This window comes from Balaenoptera physalus, assembly GCF_965194825.1.
Source record: "Balaenoptera physalus genome assembly, chromosome: 1".
Lineage (NCBI taxonomy): Eukaryota > Metazoa > Chordata > Mammalia > Artiodactyla > Balaenopteridae > Balaenoptera > Balaenoptera physalus.
The window spans coordinates 80,486,771-80,509,436 of record NC_138882.1 but is presented as its reverse complement, the minus strand read 5'-3'; the positions used below and the strand labels follow the sequence as shown (position 1 = coordinate 80,509,436).

Below are 22,666 nucleotides of genomic sequence, written 5' to 3'. Positions count from 1 at the left end.
CTAGGATCTCATTGTGTCTTTCTCATCTCTCCTTCAAGGTCATCAAGACTAAGAAGATAGGAAGGACCAACCAGTTTTCATTTAATTCTGAAAGTTGAAGAGGAGAGCCTCCCCCTTTAAATCTTCAGGTGGCTTTAATACTGATACTCTTAAAGTTGAGACATATTTAAACAATAGATTCAGTAGACATAGCCCAGCACATTAAGAGATTTTTATACCTGAGCTGTGGATTAGGTTACTTTCTTTTATAAAATTTACTTATTATCTAAAATGTTCATCATGTAAAAAAATAAAATTTTCTTTTTTAAAGGTCATCGTTCTCCAAAAGTACTGGATATGGTCTCTTTATTGCAGAAGTGAGCCGCTTGAGGGTAGTTGATTTGTGCACTATGAGCCATACAGGGTGGGGCACACAGAGCCTCATCAACATTAAGGTCTATATTCTGAATGTGATTTCCAAAGGACAAGGCCCTAACCAGGGCCAGCCTAAGGTGATGCAGTTTGGTCCCACAGCCCTGTGTTCAAATCTATAAACCCTGTGCCCTGGGGCAAGGTTTATTTGGTCCACACAAAGAGTTATTTTCTGCAGCTAAATCCCCCAGAAGGGGAACATTTGTGTAATTGGTTTCTCCGGAGGAGGCACCATTGGTGATTGACACAAAGATACCAATACTTGCAAGAAGCTTCCTTATCCCTAGCTGGTGTGGAATATCTAGTCCCATTTCTCTGATTTGTAGGTACACTCATTATTAGTTTTCCAACTCTATCTAATTATTCTCACATCTTAAATATGTGGATTCCAGACCCCACATAGGGACATGCAATGAGCAAAAAGTAATGAATAGTGAATTAAATCTATTCTAAGTGACAGTAAATATCACCTAAAAAATTAAATATCTAACATCAATATTTAAAATATAGCTATCGACTTCTGTTTCTGGTGATTGCAGAGTAGCTTACCACCATAAGCAGCAATATTACTCAATAAAATAACATGAGGTGAGAGTTTTCAGTCTTCAAACAACCGGTGGCACAAGAATAAAATCCCTGAGAGAAGGAAAACTCAGAACATAAGCTTTATAATTGCCCAAGATCTCTACCTTGGAGGATTTCCTGATTGCAGGCCAGTGAGCAGGTGTCAAAGTAGAGCATGACAGTCACACCAGGTGAAGGGGTAAATATTAGTTTTCATGGTACTTAACTAGCTGGAATCTGGAGAGAAGAGAGCTATACAGAGGGCTCATTGACTGAGTCCTGGGTTGCACATAAAGAGGGTGAGATAAAATGAGGTCCACCACGGAGCAGCCCCTAGGAGTTTGAGAACAGAACAGAAGAACAAGAGAGCAAACAGTGCAGGCAACGTTGAATGCTGCCAAAATAGAGACACATATTTAGCACCTGGGCAGCAAACTAACAAAATTAAGAAGTTGTTAATTAGGAGTGAACTTTATACAGTTGACTAGCAACTACTCTAGAACCTTCCTAACAAAGCCTAAAACCAAGCCTCAACCTACTTCAGGAAAAAGATAGTATCTGAGTTGTTGGTTTTTTCCAGCTTTGTTGAGATATAATTGACATATAGCATTGTGTATATATGAGTTATGTACAATGGGATTATCTGATACCATTGTATCTTGAGAAATGATCACCATAATAAGATTAGTTAACACTTTCATCACATCACATAATTACCTTTTTTTGGTGATGGTATTTAAGAGACACTCTCTTAAAAACTTTCAAGTATATAATATAGTATTGTTAACTATAATCACCATGCAGTACATTAGATCTCCAGAATTTATCCCTCTTATACCTGGAATGTCATACACTTTGACTAACATTTTCCCATTTTTCCCAAGCCCTTGTCCATGACAGCTACCAATCTATCCTGTGAGTTTGTTTATTTTAGATTCCACCTTTAAGTGAGATCATACAGTGTTTGTCTTTCTCTCTCTGACTTATTACACTAAGCATAATCCCGTTAAAGTCCATCCACCTTGTCACAAATGGCAGGATTTTCTTCTTTCTCATTTCATGACTGAATAATATTTCATTGTGTGTGTGTGTGTGTGTGTGTGTCCATACCCATATATGGATGGGCAATTGTATTGCTTCAACCCTTTCGACTACAGGGAATAATAATGTAATGAACATAAGAGTGCAGATATATCTTTGAGACAGTGATTTCACTTCCTTCAGATATATACCCAGAAGTAGGATTGCTGGATCATACTTTACTTTTATTTTTAATTTTTTGAGAAACATCCATACTGTTTTCCAAAATGGCTGAAGTAATTTAAATTCCTACTAACAGTACACTTTTCTCCAAATACTCCCAGCACTTATCTCCTGTCTTTTTTTAAACTTAACTTTTATTGAAGTCAGGGAGAGTGATTCCTTCAGCCCTGTTCTTCTTTCTCAAGATTGTTTCAGCTATTCAGGGTCTTTTTTGTTTCCATACAAATTTTAAAACTTTTTGTTCTAGTTCTGTGGAAAATGTCGCTGGTATTTTGATAGGGATTGCATAGAATCTGTAGATTACCTTGGGTAGTATGGTCATTTTAACAATATTGATTCTTCCAAACCAAGAATACAGTATATTTTTCCATCTCTTTGTGTCACCTTCAATTTCTTTCATCAGTGTCTTATAGTTATCAGAGTACAGGTCTTTTGGCTCCTCAAGTAGGTTTATTCTTAGCTATTTTATTCTTTTTGATGCAATGGTAAATGAGATTGTTTCCTTAATTTCTCTTTCCGATATTTTGTTCTTAGTGTAGAGAAATGCAACATATCTGTGTATATTAATTTCATATCCTGCAACTTTACCAAATTCACTGATGAGCTCTAGTAGTTTTCTGGTAGTGTCCTTAGGATTTTCTATGTACAGTACCAAGTCATCTGCAAACAGTGACAGTTTTACTTCTTTTTTTTTTCCAGTTTGGATTCCCTTTATTTCTTTTTCTTCTCTGATTGCTGTGGCTAGGACTTCCAAAACTATGTTGAATAAAAGTGGTGAAAGTGGGCATCCTTTTCTTGTTCCTGATCTTAGAGGAAATGCTTTCAGCTTTTCACCATTGAGTATGATGTTACCTGTCAGTTTGTCATATATGGCCTTTATTATGTTAAGTTATAGTCCCTCTATGCCCACCCTCTGGAGAGTTTTTATTATATATGGATGTTGAATTTTATCAAAAGCTTTTTCTGCATCTATTGAGATGATCATATGGTTTTTATTCTTCAGTGTGTTAATGTGGTGTATCACATTGATTTGTGGATATTGAAAAATCCTTGCATCCTTGGGATAAATCCCACTTGATCATGGTATATGATCCTTTTAATGTATTGTTGAATTTGGTTTGCTATTATTTTGTTGAGAATTTTTTCTTCTATGTTCATCAGTGATATTGGCCTGTAATTTTCTTTTTTTATGATATCTTTGTCTGGTTTTGGTATCAGGGTGATGCTGGCCTCATAGAATGAGTTTGGAAGTGTTCCTTCATCTGCAATTTTTTGGATTAGCTTCATAAAGATAGGTGTTAACTCTTCTCTAAATGTTTGTTAGAATTTGCCTGTGAAGCCTTCTGGTCCTGGACTTTCTTTTGTTAGGAGTTTTTAAATTACTGATTCAATTTCATTACTGTTAATTAGTCTGTTCATCCTATATTATAAAGGTAGAGTAATCAAAACAGTATGGTACTTGCACAAAAACAGACACATGGATCAATGGAACAGGATAGAGACCCCAGAAATAAACCCATACAAATTTAGTCAATTAATCTATAACAAAGGAAGAAAGAATATACAATGGAGAAAAGACAGTCTCTTCAATAAGTGGTGCTGGGAAAACTGGACATCTACATGTAAAATAATGAAATTAGAATATTCTTTAACACAGTATACAAAAAAATTCAAAATGAATTAAAGACCTAAATGTAAGACTGGATACTATAAAACTCCTAGAAGAAAACATAGGCAGAGCACTCTTTGGCTTAAATCACAGGAATATTTTTGTGGTTCTGTCTCCTAAAATAAAGGAAATAAAAGCAAAAATAAACAGATGAAACCTAATTAAACTTAAAGGCTTTTGCACAGCAAAGGAAACCATCAACAAAACAAATGGACAGCCTACTGAATGGGAGGAAATATTTGCAAGTGATATGACAAATAAGGGATTAGTATCCGACGTATATAAACAGCTCATACAACTCAACATCAAAAAAAAACCCAAACAACCAAATTTAAAAAATTTTAAGTGGGCAGAAGAACTGAATAGACATTTTTCTAAAGAGGAAATGCAGATGGCCAACAAGCACATGAGAAGATGCTCAACATCACTAATGATCAGGGAAATGCAAAACCACAAGATAGCACCTCACACATGTCAGAATGGCTATCATCAAAAAGAACACAAATAACAAATGTTAGAGAGGATGTGGAGAAAAGGGAACCCTTATACACTGTTGGTGGAAATGTAAATTGATACAGCCACTGTGGAAACAGTATGGAGGTTTCTCAAAAAAAAACCAAAAATAGAACTATCATATGACCCAGAAATTCCAATCCTGGGTACATATCCAAAAACAGAAACAAAAACACTAATTCAAAAAGATACACGAACTCCAACGCTCATAGCAGTATTATTTACAATAGCCAAGACATGGAAACAACCTAAATGTCCATCAACAGATGAATGGATAAAGAAGATGTGGTACATATATAAAATGGAATACTACTCAGCCATAAAAACGATGAATTTTTGCCATTTGCAGCAACATGGATGTTTTTTTCTTGTGGTCTTACAGGATCTCCTCCTGCCACTGCCACTCTGAGAACAGTGAAGGAGGTAGAAGTAGCTGGATGACTCACCTTTTTATTTGAGCCCAATTTAAGGAACTGTGGTTTTTACTGAACCACATTTAAGTTCACTGGATAAGAAAGTTTTAATGTGGGAACTTCTTTCAGCTATGAATTTGTTATGAAAGACTAAATGAAAGTATGCCTGCTACCATTCTTCATTTTGAATAAAATATTCACAGGAGGAAATTGTGCAGTTTCCTGACTGCACAAAAGCTACAAGCATTTTTGGGCAGAATTTCAAAATCACCTTATAACTTCAAAACCTCTCTTCCTGAGAGGAAAGAAATTGAGGGAGGAAATTATCTCATGGCACAGCATGACATAGCGAGCACTAGTCAGCTTTTTAAATGATTTAAACTAGCACCATTTTTCATTGTAATCCTTCCAAATACATTATTTTCTCAGTCTTTTTCAAGATTACAGCATTCTGGAGCATTTAGTCTCCAGAGATTTTTACTAATTTATCTTTCTCCTCTTACAAGACAGTGATTTCTGCATTTCTAAAATATTTCAAGATCAAGACTACTGTGGAGGTTCATTCCACAACCCCCACAGTAGTCTTGAGTTTGGTTTTGGCACCAAAAAACAAAACAAACAAACAAACAAAAAAAGACTACTGTGGAAGAAGTCCAGTGAGGTTAACCTGTGGGGATTTCTGTAGTGAAAGATCTGGGCACCTAATTAGTAATCACATGTTCACAAGGGCATTTTTTCTTAGTAAAATTTTTTTTTCTTGTTTTTCTTTTGCTCCATTTTCTTTAATCCATATTATTGTGCTTGAACCTCAAAATTGTGTCTCATTTCATCTTCTACAAAAAATAACTCCAATTATGACTTAATCAAAGGCATATTGAAAATTAACTACACTTTAATCTTTTGCTTCTACTGGGGATACTTGGTGAATCTGACACAATTTCTTGCCTCAAGAAATGTTCTGTCTTTTGTTTTCCTGGGAGGGAGTAGGGAGAGAAATATGAATCATCCATAAGAATACAGGTGACGACAGCAATGGGTTCATTGTCTGCTAATTGAGTCTCTTTCACACTTCTTCCCTTTGCTTACTACTCAAAGTTTCTTCAATACACTGTGTTTCCTTCTGCTTCAGGATTTTCACAAACCAAACTTGGTCAAACCTTTCCATTGTTTGAGTTCCAATTTAATGTCTCCTCCTCAGGAAATCCTCCTTTAGATCTCCTCTTTGGCTAGAAGTCTTCTCGGTGTTTACTTGTATAGGATCTTATTTATTTTTCTTTTGTACAAATTGCAACTACTGTAATTAATATGTGTCATTTCACCCACACCGTAAGTCACAAGAGTAGAGCTATAGAGGAACTTAATTGACTTTTGCACAGGGCTGGTGGTAATTTTGTGCAATTATGTATAATTACTGCCACCTTGAGCCCAACTCTAAGAGCTACACCTCCTCACTTCAAATAGCTGAGGAAAATACAATGCAAGACAGACACAATCCCTTATCTAAAGTTCCTTAGACACCACATAACAGTTTATAACTGTATAGCACTATGTGCATACATCATCACTTACATGGTTCCCTTTAGCCTTCATAGAAAACATGTTAGAGAAGCCATGTGTTTTTTCATTGTATTTTTTAAAAAATTGTGTTAACTGGCTTATAACAAGTTTTATGTGTACAACATTATGTTTCTACTCCTTTACATGCTACAGCCTGCTTACCACCAAAAATTTAGTTTCCATCCATCACCGTACTGTTGGTATAATTGATCCCTTTTAACCATTTCACCCTTCCACACCATTCCTCTCTGGTAACCACTATTCTATTCTCTATATCTATGTGTTTGTTTTTGTTTGGTTTGGGTTGTTCATTTATTTTGTTTTTTTGTTTTTTTGTTTTTTATATTCCACATATGAATGAGATCATACAGTATTTGTCTTTCTCTGTCTGACTTATTTCACTTAGCGTAATACCCTCAAGGTCCATCCATGTTATTGCAAATGGCAAGACTTCATCTTTTTTATAACTGGGTAGAATTCCATTGTGTATGTGTGTGTGTGTGTGTGTGTGTGTGTGTGTGTGTGTGTGTGTGTATACATATGTATATATACCACATCTCTTGTTATCCATTCATCCCTTTATGGGCACTTAGGTTGTGTTCACATCTTGGCTATTGTAAATAATGCTGTGAAGAAAATGCAGATGCATGTATCTTTTGAAAATAGTGCTTTTGTGTTCTTTGGATAAATACTCTGAAATGGAATAGCTGGATCATATGATAGTTCTATTCTTAATTTTTTGAGGAATCTCCATACTGTTTTCCACAGTGGCTGCACCAATTTACATTCCCACCAACAGTGTACGAGTGTTCCCTTTTCTCCACATCCTTGCCAACACTTGTTATTTCTTGCCTTTTTGATAATAGCCATTCTGACAGGTATGTGGAGATATCTCATTGTGGTTTTAATTGCATCTCCCTCATGATTAGTGATGTTGAGCATCTTTTCATGTGTACTTTGGCCATCTGTATGTCTTCTTTGGAAAAATGTCTATTCAGCTCTTCCTCTCAGTTTTTTAATTGAGCTGTTTTTTGTTGTTGAGTTGTATGATTTCTTTATATATTTTTATTTTTTATTTTTTATTATATTTGCATGAAAAATAACTATTTTCTAAGACAAAAATCTTTAGTGGCATTGTTTTACATTTTTGCAAATGTCTTCCAACGTCTGGCTTGATAGAAGACAGCTGAATCCTCGTATCTGCTTCTGTGTTCAGTCTGTTGCCACGTGTTGTGCTGGTTGAAGTATGAGACGAAAATCCAGCTACACATAGATGACAAGGGTGAAAAGGGGAGGACTCTCTGAAAGTGCCAGGGAAACCGCCAAGGGACCCTCAAACCACACTTTGAGAACCACCATTTGACACTTCACAGGGCTGTTGAGGAGGCTATGGATTACATTAGTGAAGGGTAGCCAGGGTTGGGGGAACAACCTCCACCAGAACCACATGGCCAGAAAGGTAGGGAAGGAACAGTTTTCCAGCAGAGTGGGGCGCTGTCCCTGAAGGAGAGAGGGATGCGGAGCAGACAAGATACAGAGACAAGTCTGTGAGGTCTCCTCCTTCAGGGCTTGGTATGCGTTCATACAGTGTATTTCCTGCTGCTCAGGCTCTTGGTTTGCTTGAAACAAGAGATCCAGCCAGAAGTGTCCTGAGGTAAGAGGGGGAGGGCTCCTGAAATATCTCTGGGGCCTGGGGACAGGACACAGCTGGGTCTGGGATCGTGCACCATTGAGGACTCTACTTCTCCATCCCCACACCTCTCCTTCCTGCTCCTTCCTCACTGCAGGCCATTTCCCTCCATTTCCACAGGCTGAGAATAGTTCTGCCAGCAGTGCCCAGGCTGCATGTTCCATGCCAGCAACCCAGAGAAAGATGAACCTCATCTACCTTAGTTCCAGTCACACATTTCTTGGGAAGAAATCTGACTTGTCTAGTTGGGGTCCGAAGGCCAACCCTGGACCCATCAGCTGTTGCCATGGCCTAAGATCATGTGGTTCACACAGGGCAACTCCTGTTGTTAAAATGTGGATGGTGGGGCTAGGGGAGATGGGCAGTTTCTGAAAAAAGAAGGTTGGGAGCAGAGTCTGGCAGACTGTCATCATAATGCACAGAAATCTCTTGCATTCCTATACACTAATGATGAAAAATCTGAAAGAGAAATTAAGGAAACACTCCCATTTATCATTGCAACAAAAAGAATAAAATACCTAGGGATAAACCTACCTAGGGAGAAAAAAGACCTGTATGCAGAAAACTATAAGACACTGATGAAAGAAATTAAAGATGATATAAACAGATAGAGAGATATACCATGTTCTTGGATGGGAAGAATCAACATTGTGAAAATGACTATACTACCCAAAGCAATCTACAGATTCAATGCAATCCGTATCAAACCACCAATGGCATTTTTCACAGAACTAGAACAAAATTTCACAATTTGTTTGGAAACACAAAAGACCCTGAATAGCCAAAGCAATCTTGAGAAAGAAAAATGGAGCTGGAAGAATCAGGCTGCCTGACTTCAGACTATACTACAAAGCTACAGTAATCAAGACAGTATGGTACTTGCACAGAAAGAGAAATATAGATCAAGGGAACAGGTTAGAAAGCCCAGAGATAAACCAACGCACATATGGACAACTTATCTTTGATAAAGGAGGCAAGAATATGCAATGGAAAAAAGACAGCCTCTTCAATAAATGGTGCTGGAAAACTGGACAGCTACATGTAAACGAAAGAAATCAGAACACTTCCCAACACCATACATAAAAATAAACTCAAAATGGATTAAAGACCTAAGTATAAGCCCAGACAGTATTAAACTCTTAGAGGAAAACATAGGAAGAACACCCTTTGACATAAATCACAGCAAGATCCTTTTTGACCCAGCTCCTAGAGAAATGGAAATAAAAACAAAAATAAACAAATGAGACCTTTTTAAACTTATAAGCTTTTGCACAGCAGAGGAAACCATAAACAAGACATAAAGACAACCCTCAGAATGGGAGAAAATATTTGCAAATGAAGCAACTGACAAAGGATTTATCTATAAAAAATACAAGCAGCTCATGCAGCTCAATATCAAAAAAACAAACAACCCAATCCAGAAATGGGCAGATGATCTAAATAGACATATCACCAAAGAAGATATACAGATTGCCAACAAACCCATGAAAGGATGGTCAACATCACTAATCATTAGAGAATTGTAAATCAAAACTACAATGAGGTATCACCTCACACTGGTCAGAATGGCCATCAACAAAAAATCTACAAACAATAAATGCTGGAGAGGATGTGGAGAAAAGGGAGCCCTCATGTACTGTTGGTGGGAATGTAAATTGGTACAGCTACTATGGAGAACAGTATGGAGGTTCCTTAAAAAACTAAAAATAGAACTACCATACAACCCAGCAATCCCACTACTGGGCATATACCGTGAGGAAACCATAATTCAAAAAGAGACATGTACCACAATGTTCACTGCAGCACTATTTACAATAGCTAGAACCTGGAAGCAACCTAAGTGTCCATCGAGAGATGAATGGATAAAGAAGATGTGGCACATATATACAATGGAATATTACTCAGCCATAAAAAGAAACGAAATTGAGTTATTTGTAGTGAGGTGGATGGACCTAGAGTCTGTCATACAGAGTGAAGTAAGTCAAAAAAAGAAAAACAAATACCATATGCTAGCACATATATATGGAATCTTAAAAAAAAAAAAACAAAACTAACACACCATTGTAAAACAATTATACTCCCATAAAGATGTTAAGAATAATATATAGTTCTGATCAACCTAGGGGCAGGACAGGAATAAAGACACCGACGTAGAGAATGGACTTGAGGACAATGGGAGGGGGAAGGGTAAGCTGGGAGGAAGTGAGAGAGTAGCACTGACATATATACACTATGAAATGTAAAGTAAATAGCTAGTGGCAAGCAGCTGCATTGCACAGGGAGATCAGCTTGGTGCTTTGTGACCACCTAGAGCAGTGGGATAGGGAGGGTGGGAGGGAAGTGCAAGAGTGAGGTGATAAGGGGTTATATGTATACATACAGCTGATTCAGTTTGTTATGATGCAGAAACTAACACAACATTGTAAAGCAATTATACTCCAATAAAGATGTTAAAGAATATTTTTATATAGAAAAAAATAAAATAAATTAACCTCCCCAACCTCAAGAGCTGTAGAGTGGATGTTCTAAAACTGAAATACATTAAAAGTGTTTTTATTTTCAAGATGCTGTCGCAATCCTGTTTCAAGTTCCCTTTATCCTTGTATCTTCTGAAAAATGGATTACTTCATATGCACATAATGTTTGCCTTCTAGGTTATTTTTATATTTATATTCATGATCTTTATTCTAAGTGCCTCTTGTTATAAATACAAAATTACTACAGTTGAGTGATAAACTAGATTGACTTGGGAGTCCAATAAGTAGGGTGGGGTGAAAGAACTGTGCTTAAAAGAAGAAAATAGAAGACAGAGTTAGTATGAGGTGACTTATTAGAAGGGAGAAATAATAATATAGTTTGACTCTGAGCCTCTGGGAACTAGCCCTGTGTGACTGCTTCTGGTCTAGGGTAGCACCAAGAGCCCTGGCGAGGGAACCTGCTGACTCTGCCTCCAGGAGCTTAAGGCTAAACTCTTCTGTCCTGGCTTTAGTGCAGAGGAACTGATAGGGAGAATCTTTCCTCCTGAATAATTCAAGCCTTGAATTATTAACCTTGGATAAAAGTTAAAATTAACCTTGGATAAGAAGGCCATGGTCTTTACCCTAGTTTTGAGCTTTCAATTTATACATATATATATTCACTGAGCCCATTAAATTAAACCTAAAATACTATCAATCTTCTAGGTAACTGATCAGTTAACTAGAATTGTAAACAATCTAATTGTTCCTCACTTGGGGAATTAATTAACAAACTCTGGTGGGTCCACACATTGAATTCTACACAGCAATATAAAGAATAAACTGATACACACAACTATGTGAATGAATCCTAAACCACAATACTAAGTGCCAGAAGCCAGACTCAAATTGCTATATATATTTAAATTTCCATTTTAGGAAACTCTGGAAAAGTGAAAAGTTTAAGTTAAGAAACTATATTAGTGGCTGCCAGGAGCTTGGATTGGAGGAAGAATTAACAATAAAGTGGCATGAAGGAAATTCTTGTTATGATGGAATTGTTCTAATTATTCAGAACGTGATCTTGCCTTTCTGTCCCTTATTTTTCTCATCCGGAGGGTAAAAAGAACACCGTCAAGCCTCTAGAGCTATTATAAGATTAAGTGACACAAAATAATTGCAGAACACCAGATACCAAATATGCAATCAAGAAATACACTGTAAGGGAATTATATTCAATATCCTGTAATAAAATAAAATGGAAAAGAATATGAAAAAGAATATATTTATATGTATAACTGAATCACTTTTCTGTACAGCAGAAATAATACATTATAATGTTACAAGGTTGTAAATCAACTATATTTCTATAAAATAAAAAAAATACACTGTAAAATCAGCGTTAGATATCTATTTTCTGCCATTGTACCCTAAAGTAAATGAATTATTCTTCAGTGTTTGCCTAATGCAAGTCTTTGCCTAGAGCAACTTTCTCATAGGATTCACATATATGAGGACCAGGAAATTATATCTGGAGAGACACTGACCTGTTGGTACCTGAGTAAATAAGTGGAGCCAGCTATTTCACGTCAGACAGGGCTAGAATTACTTCCCACATATACTAGTGACTTCATGCAAATCACCAGAAGCTACCTTATATGGTACACAAATTACCCAATTACGGCCCCTCCAGGAGACCAATTCTGAAAAAATATCGTTTTAGACTAAAGCAACTCCACCCTAGGATAAGGGTTGGCAATTGAAGCATAGACTGGATTTCAGCTGGTCTGGCTCCCTCTTGGGTTTCTTTGAATAGGGCACAGCTTGTTCAACCTGTCATTCTCTTTTTTTTAAATAAAAGACAATTTTATTTTCTTTAACACAACTCCATAGAAAAAGTGGGTACCATGGTCTAAATAAGACTCATTTGAGCAAAAATCAATGAAACTAAAAGAAGGTTCTTTGAGAAGATAAACAAAATTGATAAACCATTAGCCAGACTCATCAAGAGAAAAAGGGAGAAGACTCAAATCAATAGAATTAGAAATGAAAAAGGAGAAGTAACCACTGACACTGCAGAAATACAAACGATCATGAGAGATTACTACAAGCAACTCTATGCCAATAAAATGGACAACCTGGAAGAAATGGACAGATTCTTAGAAATGCACAACCTGCCGAGACTGAACCAGGAAGAAATAGAAAATATGAACAGACCAATCACAAGCACTGAAATTGAAACTGTGATTAAAAACCTTCCAACAAATAAAAGCCCAGGACCAGATGGCTTCACAGGAGAATTCTATCAAACATTTAGAGAAGAGCTAACACCTATCCTTCTCAAACTCTTCCAAAATATTGCAGAGGGAGGAATACTCCCCAAATCATTCTACGAGGCCACAATCACCCTGATACCAAAACCAGACAAAGATGTCACAAAGAAAGAAAACTACAGGCCAATATCACTGATGAACATAGATGCAAAAATCCTCAACAAAATACTAGCAAACAGAATCCAACAGCACATTAAAAGGATCATACACCATGATCAAGTGGGGTTTATCCCAGGAATGCAAGGATTCTTCAATATACGCAAATCAATCAACGTGATACACCATATTAACAAATTGAAGGAGAAAAACCATATGATCATCTCAATAGATGCAGAGAAAGCTTTTGAGAAAATTCAACACCCATTTATGATAAAAACCCTGCATAAAGTAGGCATAGAGGGAACTTTCCTCAACATAATAAAGGCCATATATGACAAACCCACAGCCAACATTGTCCTCAATGGTGAAAAACTGAAACCATTTCCACTAAGATCAGGAACAAGACAAGGTTGCCCACTCTCACCACTATTATTCAAGATAGTTTTGGAAGTGTTAGCCACAGCAATCAGAGAAGAAAAAGAAATAAAAGGAATCCAAATCGGAAAAGAAGAAGTAAATCTGTCACTGTTTGCAGATGACATGATACTATACATAGAGAATCCTAAAGATGCTACCAGAAAACTCCTAGAGCTAATCAATGAATTTGTTAAAGTAGCAGGATACAAAATTAATGCACAGAAATCTCTTGCATTTCTATACACTAATGACGAAAAATCTGAAAGTGAAATTAAGAAAACACTCCCGTTTACCATTGCAACAAAAAGAATAAAATATCTAGGAATAAACCTACCAAAGGAGACAAAAAACCTGTATGCAGAAAATTATAAGACACTGATGAAAGAAATTAAAGATGATACAAATAGATGGAGAGATATACCATGTTCTTGGATTGGAAGAATCAACATTGTGAAAATGACTCTACTACCCAAAGCAATCTACAGATTCAATGCAATCCCTATCAAACTACCACTGGCATTTTTCACAGAACTAGAACAAAAAATTTCACAATTTGTATGGAAACACAAAAGACCCCGAATAGCCAAAGCAGTCTTGAGAACGAAAAATGGAGCTGGGGGAATCAGGCTCCCTGACTTCAGACTATATTACAAAGCTACAGTAATCAAGACAGTTTGGTACTGGCACAAAAACAGAAATATAGATCAATGGAACAGGATAGAAAGCCCAGAGATAAACCCATGCACATATGGTCACCTTATCTTTGATAAAGGAGGCAAGCATATACAGTGGAGAAAAGACAGCCTCTTCAATAAGTGGTGCTGGGAAAATTGGACAGATACATGTAAAAGTATGAAATTAGAACACTCCCTGACACCATGCACAAAAATAAACTCAAAATGGATTAAAGACCTAAGTGTAAGGCCAGACACTATCAAACTCTTAGAGGAAAACATAGGCAGAACACTCTATGACATACATCACAGCAAGATTCTTTTTGACCCAGCTCCTAGAGAAATGGAAATAAGAACAAAAATAAACAAATGGGACCTAATGAAACTTAAAAGCTTTTGCACAGCAAAGGAAACCATAAACAAGACATAAAGATAACCCTCAGAATGGGAGAAAATATTTGCAAATGAAGCAACTGACAAAGTATTAATCTCCAAGATTTACAAGCAGCTCATACAGCTCAATAACAAAAAAACGAACAACCCAATCCAAAAATGGGCAGAAGACCTAAATAGACATTTCTCCAAAGAAGATATACAGATTGCCAACAGACACATGAAAGAATGCTCAACATCATTAATCATTAGAGAAATGCAAATCAAAACTACAATGAGATATCATCTCACACCAGTCAGAGTGGCCATCATCAAAAAATCTAGAAACAATAAATGCTGGAGAGGGTGTGGAGGAAAGGGAACACTCTTGCACTGTTGTTGAGAATGTAAATTGATACAGCCACTATGGGGAACAGTATGGAGGTTCCTTAAAAAACGAAAAATAGAACTACCATATGACCCAGCAATCCCACTACTGGGCATATACCCTGAGAAAACCATAGTTCAAAAAGAGTCATGTACCAAAATGTTCATTGCAGCTCTATTTACAATAGCCAGGACATGGAAGCAACCTAAGTGTCCATCGAGAGATGAATGGATAAAGAAGATGTGGCACATATATACAATGGAATATTACTCAGCCATAAAGAGAAATGAAATGGAGGTACTTGTAATGAGGTGGATGGAGTTAGAGTCTGTCATACAGAGTGAAGTAAGTCAGAAAGAGAAAAACAAATACAGTATGCTAACATGCTAACACATATATATGGAATCTAAGGAAAAAAAAAAAAAAAAGACCATGAAGAACCTAGTGGCAAATGGGAATAAAGACACAGACCTACTAGAGAATGGACTTGAGGATATGGGGAGGGGGAGGGGTGTGATGTGACAGGGTGAGAGAGTGTCATGGACATATACACTACCAAACGTAAAATAGATAGCTAGTGGGAAGCAGCCACATAGCACAGGGAGATCAGCTCGGTGCTTTGTGACCACCTAGAGGGGTGGGATAGGGAGGGTGGGAGGGAGGGAGATGCAAGAGGGAAGAGATATGGGAACATATGTATATGTATAACTGATTCACTCTGTTATAAAGCTGAAACTAACACACCATTGTAAAGCAATTATACTTCAATAAAGATGTTTAAAAAAAAAAAGACTCATTTGATATCAACAGTGTACATTATGTAAAACTTGGAATCTCAAGGAAACTAAACATTCCGCTGCCTTTTTGTTTACATAAGTTCACCTAGCAAATGCTCTTCCTTCACCATGAAGATAGACAGTGGCTCAGTTCCAGTCAGTGTCTGGCTAATTTTGACTCAGTCAAAATAGAAGGAAACCTGGATATAGGCTATGGACTCTGTCCTGTTACATCATGAGATAAACTTGCAGTGAGTGTGAGCACGGCCATCTGCTTTGGAAGGCCTCAGCTTGGGCGTTAGCCCTATAGAGCACCAATTCTGGTGGAGCATCAACCTGTTCATTCTTGACCAGAGTTATATCCTGTAAAGATCACACCCAAAGTATAAATTCAAATATTGCTTGGGGCTTAGGTGTCCCTATCTGATTTGCAGGCCACAGACTATTTGCTTTTAAGCAACAAACCAATGAATTAGACTCCTAGGGAGGCATGCCTATAGGAAAAAACATGATGCTTATTATGTTTTCCAAATTATAAAAGTTATAGATGCAAAATATGGCATGGAGATAGTATAGAAAAGTATAAAAAAGAAGGTGAAAAGCACCCTAACACCCCATTCCTAAGAATTAATAGCTAGTATATATATTGCTGTATTTCAAACATATATATATATTTATATATATATACTTAAAAAATATATATATATTTTTCTGTACTTAGATCTTAGCTCCATAAACATCAATATTAATGACATCCAGGTTTTTAGAAGAACAGCTCTAATCAGGTTTCCATATATGATTCAGGATTGAATGGTTGTTCCTTGCTTTTCCTGGCCTTGATGACCTTGAAGAAGAAAGAGGTGAAGATAAACAATGAGATGACCCTGATTATACATTTCTCCCTTCACTCACACTGTGTCACCTTGCTATGGGCTGCATCCTTTTTTCTCTTCCCGTCTGAGGGGCTCTTCTTCCACTCTCACCTATCTTCTTTAGTGAATTCCTGTCTTTTGAGTCACCACCCCCAATTCTTGGCTGGGACCCTGAAATGAGATATGCACTCACACCCAGCGTGAGTGCATGTGGACAGGCAGGAGTTGTTGGAGAACAAGAGAGAGGAAGGAGCAGGTGTACTCAATGCCAAGAGTTGAAGGGAAAGTTCTTTCTGGAAAGAAAGGTGGAAGGAAGGGGCAAAAGTTATTCCTGGTGCCATTCTGTGAAGGAAGGATTGGGATATCTCATTGAGAGCCTGAGCACTGGCAAGATCGAAGAGCATGTGCATTTCTGAGTGCCTGGATATGTCAGCCTTTGTATTTGATCTGTTTGCATTCCAGTGCAGGCATACCTTGGAGATATTATGGGTTCAGTTCCAGACCACTGTGATAAAGTGAATATTGCAATAAAATGACACACAACTTTTTTGCTTTCCCAGTGCATATAAAAGCTATGTTTACACTATACTGTAGCCTATTAAGTGTGCAAGAGCATTAATGCATATACCTTAATAAAAAAATACATTTTGCTAAAAACAGCTGACCATCATCTATCTCTCAGCCTTCATAGAATTGAAGAGTGTCAGGGCCTTACCCTGGGAATGTTGTGGCTGGTTTGACCTTCTATCCAGACCATGAAAACTTTTTCCATATCAACAATAAGGCTATTTTGCTTTCTTATCATTCATGTGTTCACTGGGATAACATTTTTAATTTCCTTTAAAAACTTTTCTTGTGCATTCACAACTTGTCTATTTGGTGCAAGAGGCCTAGCTTTTGGCCTCTTTTTTTGCCTTCCTCACTAAGCTTAATCATGTCTAGTTTTTGATTTAACATGAGGGATATGTGACTCTTCCTTTCACTTGAACACTTAAGAGGCCTCTGTAGGGTTATTAATTGGCCTAATTTCAATATTGTTTTGTCTCAGAGAATAGGGAGGCCCAACGAGAGGGAGAGAGATGGGGGAATGGCCCATCAATGCAGCAGTCAGAACACACATAACATTTATCAAAAAAATTCACCATCTTATATGGGTGCGTGGTTCATGGCACTCCGAAACAATTTCAGTAGTAACATCAAAGATCACAGACCTCTCAGGCTGGTGAGTGCTTGTTGGCACTGATCTTCTGTGCGGGAATCTCTCCCACTTTGCCCTCTGCACCCCTGTTGCTGTGCTCTCCTCCGTGGCTCCAGAGCTTCCCCCCTTTCCACCCCCCAACTCCACCAGTGAAGGGGCTTCCTGGTGTGTGGAAACTTTTCCTCCTTCAAAGCTCCTTCCCAGAGGTGCAGGTCCTGTCCCTATTCTTTTTTCTCTGTTTTTCCTTTTTTCCTTTGCCCTACCCAGGTTCAAGGGGAGTTTCTTGCCTTTTGGGAAGTCTGAAGTCTTCTGCCAGCGTTCAGTGGGTGTTCTGGAGGAGTTGTTCCACATGTAGATGCAGCTGTGGTGTATTTGTGGAGAGGAAGGTGATCTCCGTGTCTTACTTCTCCGCCATCTTGAAGGCGCCCCCAAGAATTTTTAATTTCATTTATTATGTTGTTCATCATTGTTTGTTTGCTCTTTAGTTCTTCTAGGTTCTTGTTAAATGTTTCTTGTAGTTTCTCCATTCTATTTCCAAGATTTTGGATCATCTTTACTATCATTACTCTGAATTCTTTTTCAGGTAGACTGCCTATTTCCTCTTCATTTGTTTGGTCTGGTGGGTTTTTACCTTACTCTTTCATCTGCTGCATATTTCTCTGTCTTCTCATTTTGCTTAACTTACTGTGTTTGGGGTCTCCTTTTCACAGGCTGCAGGTTCATAGTTCCCGTTGTTTTTGGTGTCTGCCCCCAGTCTGTAAGTTTGGTTCAGTGACTTGTGTAGGCTTCCTGGTGGAGGGAACTGGTGCCTGTGTTCTGGTAGATGAGGCTGGATCTTGTCTTTCTGGTGGGCAGGACCACGTCCAGTGGTGTGTTTTGGGGTGTCTGTGACCTTATTATGATTTTAGGCAGCCTCTCTGCTAATGGGTGGGTTTGTGTTCTTGTCTTGTTAGTTGTTTGGCATGGGGTGTCCAGCACTGGAGCTTGCTGGTCATTGGGTGGAGCTGGGTCTTAGAGTTGAGACGGTGAACTCTGGGAGAGCTCTTGCCAATTGATATTATGTGTGGCCAGGAGGTCTGTGGTGGTCCAATGTCCTGAACTCGGCTCTCCCACCTCAGAGGCTCAGGCCTGACACCAGGCCAGAGCAGCAAGACCCTGTCAGCCACATGGCTCAGAAGAAAAGGGAGGAAAAAAGAAAGAAAAAATAATAATTTAAGAAAAGTAAAATAAAAAAAATAAAATAAAATGTAGTAAAAGAAAATTATTAAAATAAAAAATATAAATGTAATTTAAAAAAAAGAAGAGAGCAACCAAACCAATAAACAAATCCACCAATGATAACAAGCGCTAAAAACTATACTAAGATAAACATAAAAATCAGAAACAAGTCAGTTGCAGACAGCAAACCCCAAGTCTACAGTTGCTCCCAAAATCCACCACCTCAATTTTGGGTTGATTCATTGTCTATTCAGGTATTCCACAGATTAAGGGTACCTCAAGTTGATTGTGGGGATTTAAGCCACTGCTCCTGAGGCTGCACAGAGAGATTTCCCTTTCTCTTCTTTGTTTAACAGCCTGAGGCACACTGTGTGTTCTCCCCAGGAAGTTGTCCCTGGATTATGGGACCCAGGCAGTGGCAGGCTGCACAGGCTCCTGGTGGGGGGGGGGCAGTGTGTGGATAGTGACCTGTGCTTGCACACAGGATTCTTGGTGGCTGCAACAGCAGCATTAGCGTTTCATGCCCATCTCTGCTGTCTGCGCTGATAGTTGCAGCTCACGCCCATCTCTGGAGCTTGTTTAGGTGGTGCTCTGCCTTCTGTGGAAAGACAGGGAAGGAATCCTCTCACCTCACATACCCCAAAACAATGGTCTCTTGCCTCTTAGGCAGCTCCAGACATTTTCCTGGACTCCCTCCCGGCTAGCTGTGGAACAGTAGCCCCCTTCAGGCTGTGTTCACGCAGTCAACCCCAGTCCTCTCTCTGGGGTCTGACCTCCTCCGAAGCCCGAGCCTCAGCTACCAGCCCCCACACTCCCTGGCGGGTGAGCAGGCAAGCCTCTCAGGCTGGTGAGTGCTGGTCGACACCGATGCTCTGTGTGGGAATCTCTCCACTTTGCCCTCTGCACCCCTGTTGCTGCATTCTCCTCGGTGGTTCTGAAGCTTCCCCCCCCAGAACCCACACCCTGTATCCACCAGTGAAGGGGCTTACTAGTGTGTGGAAACTTTTCCTCCTTCACATCTCCCTCTCAGAGGTGCGGGCCCCATCCCTATTCTTTGGTCTCTGTTTTTTCTTTTTTCTTTTGCCCTACCCAGATATATGGGGATTTTCTTGTCTTTTGGTAAGTCTGAGGTCTTCTGCCAGCATTCAGTAGGTGTTCTGTAGGAGTTGTTCCACACGTACATGTATTTTTGATGTATTTGTGGGGAGGAAGGTGATCTCCATGTCTTACTCCTCCGCCATCTTGAAAGTCCACTCTATAAAAATATTTTGAAATGAATAATTTCTAAAGTCTCTCCAAGCTTATAGAGGAGAATAAACGATTCCTATTAATCAACATAAAATTATATATAATTACCTTCTGGACTACAAACAACCTATTCACAATTGTTTTATGTGGCTGAGTTTGAAACTTACGATCTTTGGGGTTTCACCAGGTTTTCCGATAATGTGCTGTGGGACACACTGATCTGTTGGTCAGATTCGGCATCACACACAAGGGAGGCACTATTTGCTTCCAGGAAACAACTGTGCCAATAATATTTTGATATCATAATTTTTTTTGGAGTGAATTTATCCTTCAGCTATTTATTGAAAACTTTTACATAAAAGAACGCACTCTCCATAGCCACTGCAGTGTGAAACATCTATTGTTTTCCTTCTTGGGTCTCAAATTCAAAAGGCTTCATTGCTTTCAGCAACATGACTGTCACAGGCCTTTCTGCAATGCTCTTGCCTGATGGATTCCTGCTAGGCCACCATCTTTTTCCACTCAGGCTGAAGGCAACAGAAGAAAGACTTCAACTTGAGTAAAGAAGGTACTATTGAGGAAACATTACTTCATTCATGATATTAAACCTCCAAAAGCCAGCCAAGGCAGATGGAGTCAAAGAAGAGATATAGAGGGGTTAGGAAGAGATATGAGATCTAGAATTATCTAGATAGACAAGAGAGTGCATAGGCAAGATTTCATGTCCTACTTTCAGATGAAACCATATTACCAGCTTTGGAGGCAGACTCCCTGAACTGCATCCTTGCTTTTCTACTGTATGTGAAGAGCCCATCAGATCTCTGAGACATTGCTTAAAAGGCAAAGGGGTGAATCTGGTCCTTCTATTGACTCCATTAGGACACAAGATGTCCTCATTCCTCCACTCAATACTGTCCTGAATATTCATTTTACTCTGGTATAAAAGTAAGGGAGTTCAATTATCTGCACAAACCTTCCCAAATTTTTAGAGATGCTCCTGTGCTTGATAAAATGACAGATTAAGTTAGATGTGAGTAAAGGGAGTGACCTAGGTCTGAGATCCTACAAATGAGTTAAAAAGAAGAATCAACTCTACTTTTATGAATTTACCCTTAGAAATAATGAACTAGCCGCTAAGATTTATATAAAAGAATTATATCTTGTTATTTGTAATTCTAAAAAATTGAAATAATTAAAATATAAAAAACAGGGATTTGATTAAATTAATTATGTGATAGTCAGACGAGAGAATACTATATAAATATTAAAACTGTTTTAGAGGAATAGTATGATAAATTGATTCAAAAAAGGTAAAGGTCCCAAACAAAATATACAGTGTGTTTCTTATTAGATAAATAAACATTAAGTCACACACACAATCACACTAGAGAGATATTTACCAATATCAAATATGGTTTTCTCTAGGTGATAAGATTATAGGTAATTATTTTCTTTGTGTTTTTCCAAATTAACAGAGATAGGAGATCGGGGTGTTGTTTTAGAAGCAAATGTTACTTTTGAAAAGCAAGTTGCTGTCCAAACTCAAAGGGGAATAGAGAAAAACAGAGACATATAAGGCCAAGTGTAGGACCTCCTGAGTGGAATCTCCAGTAGGACCTGGAGTGCAGGAAATGTCTATCCATTAGAGGACACTGATGGACCATGAAACAGACTCTATTTGAACAAATTCAGGAAAATGTCAGCTTCACTTAGGTCTACTCCAAGATTTCTTCTCTTTGTACCACGTACCTATAGCTGGATAATGTATATTTCCATTACTGATAACTGGAAGGCACCGCTTACACCTGAATCTTGTCTCCCTGCCCAGAGAAAGTGGTTGCTCTAGACAAAAGGAAGAAAGTATGTATAATCAGTTTCCAGAGTTCATGCATCTATAAAATGATATGATACCTGCCTCACAGGGAATGACACTGCACGCTTGTGGTGAATTCTGTGGTGAGTCTCCCATATGTTGTCTGCTGCTCCTCTTTAGGACAGGTAATCATTCTTACAGAAGCCAAGACCCTCTCCAGGGATCACTCTTGCCTCAAGAGGGCTACCTTATCTTAGTGCAGGTGCATAAAGGTCTTCCTTCCTGTATCCAAATTATGACAACTCTGAAAGGTATTCCCATCTCCTGAGCTCCCTGTGGGATTTGCTGGAGTCTTTGCTGCAATGCACTGGAGCTGAAATTTTGCCTCTTCTTCTATATGTCATTCCCTTGCAGGTATTAATCCTGAGAACACCCTCACATATATTGCCTGAAAACAACTGTCTATTCCAGAGTTTTCTTCTTATAGAATCCACCCTGTAACAATGTGTTAAGATGCCCAGAGCCTGGCAGAGATTAGGAGCTCAGTAGGTGTTTAATCTGATGAACTGAAGCAATTTCCCTTTTTGTTACCCAGACATACCTTTCATATTACAGCCTTGTTCTCTTTACTTGCATGCTGTGTGATAAAGAACAGGGGGCTCCAATGTGGGACGTGACAAGGAGAGTGACTGGAGGATGCTCTTACAAGGACTGAGGCCCCT

At 38.4% G+C, this 22,666-nt stretch overlaps 1 protein-coding gene and 1 pseudogene across 2 annotated transcripts in view; one reads left to right on the top strand and one right to left on the bottom strand.

The window, feature by feature from the left end:
• Positions 1-22,666, top strand: part of LOC309643660 (olfactory receptor 10J1-like) — a 460,112-nt pseudogene that overhangs the window by 111,526 nt on the left and 325,920 nt on the right. The window lies entirely within an intron of this gene.
• Positions 16,280-22,666, bottom strand: part of LOC309642046 (interferon-activable protein 203-like) — a 59,611-nt gene continuing 53,224 nt past the window's right edge. The window contains exon 9 of the mRNA XM_082422948.1: positions 16,280-16,439. Within this exon, the coding sequence (XP_082279074.1) occupies positions 16,377-16,439 (63 nt within the window). The 3' untranslated portion in view covers positions 16,280-16,376. The remainder of the gene's footprint in view (positions 16,440-22,666) is intronic.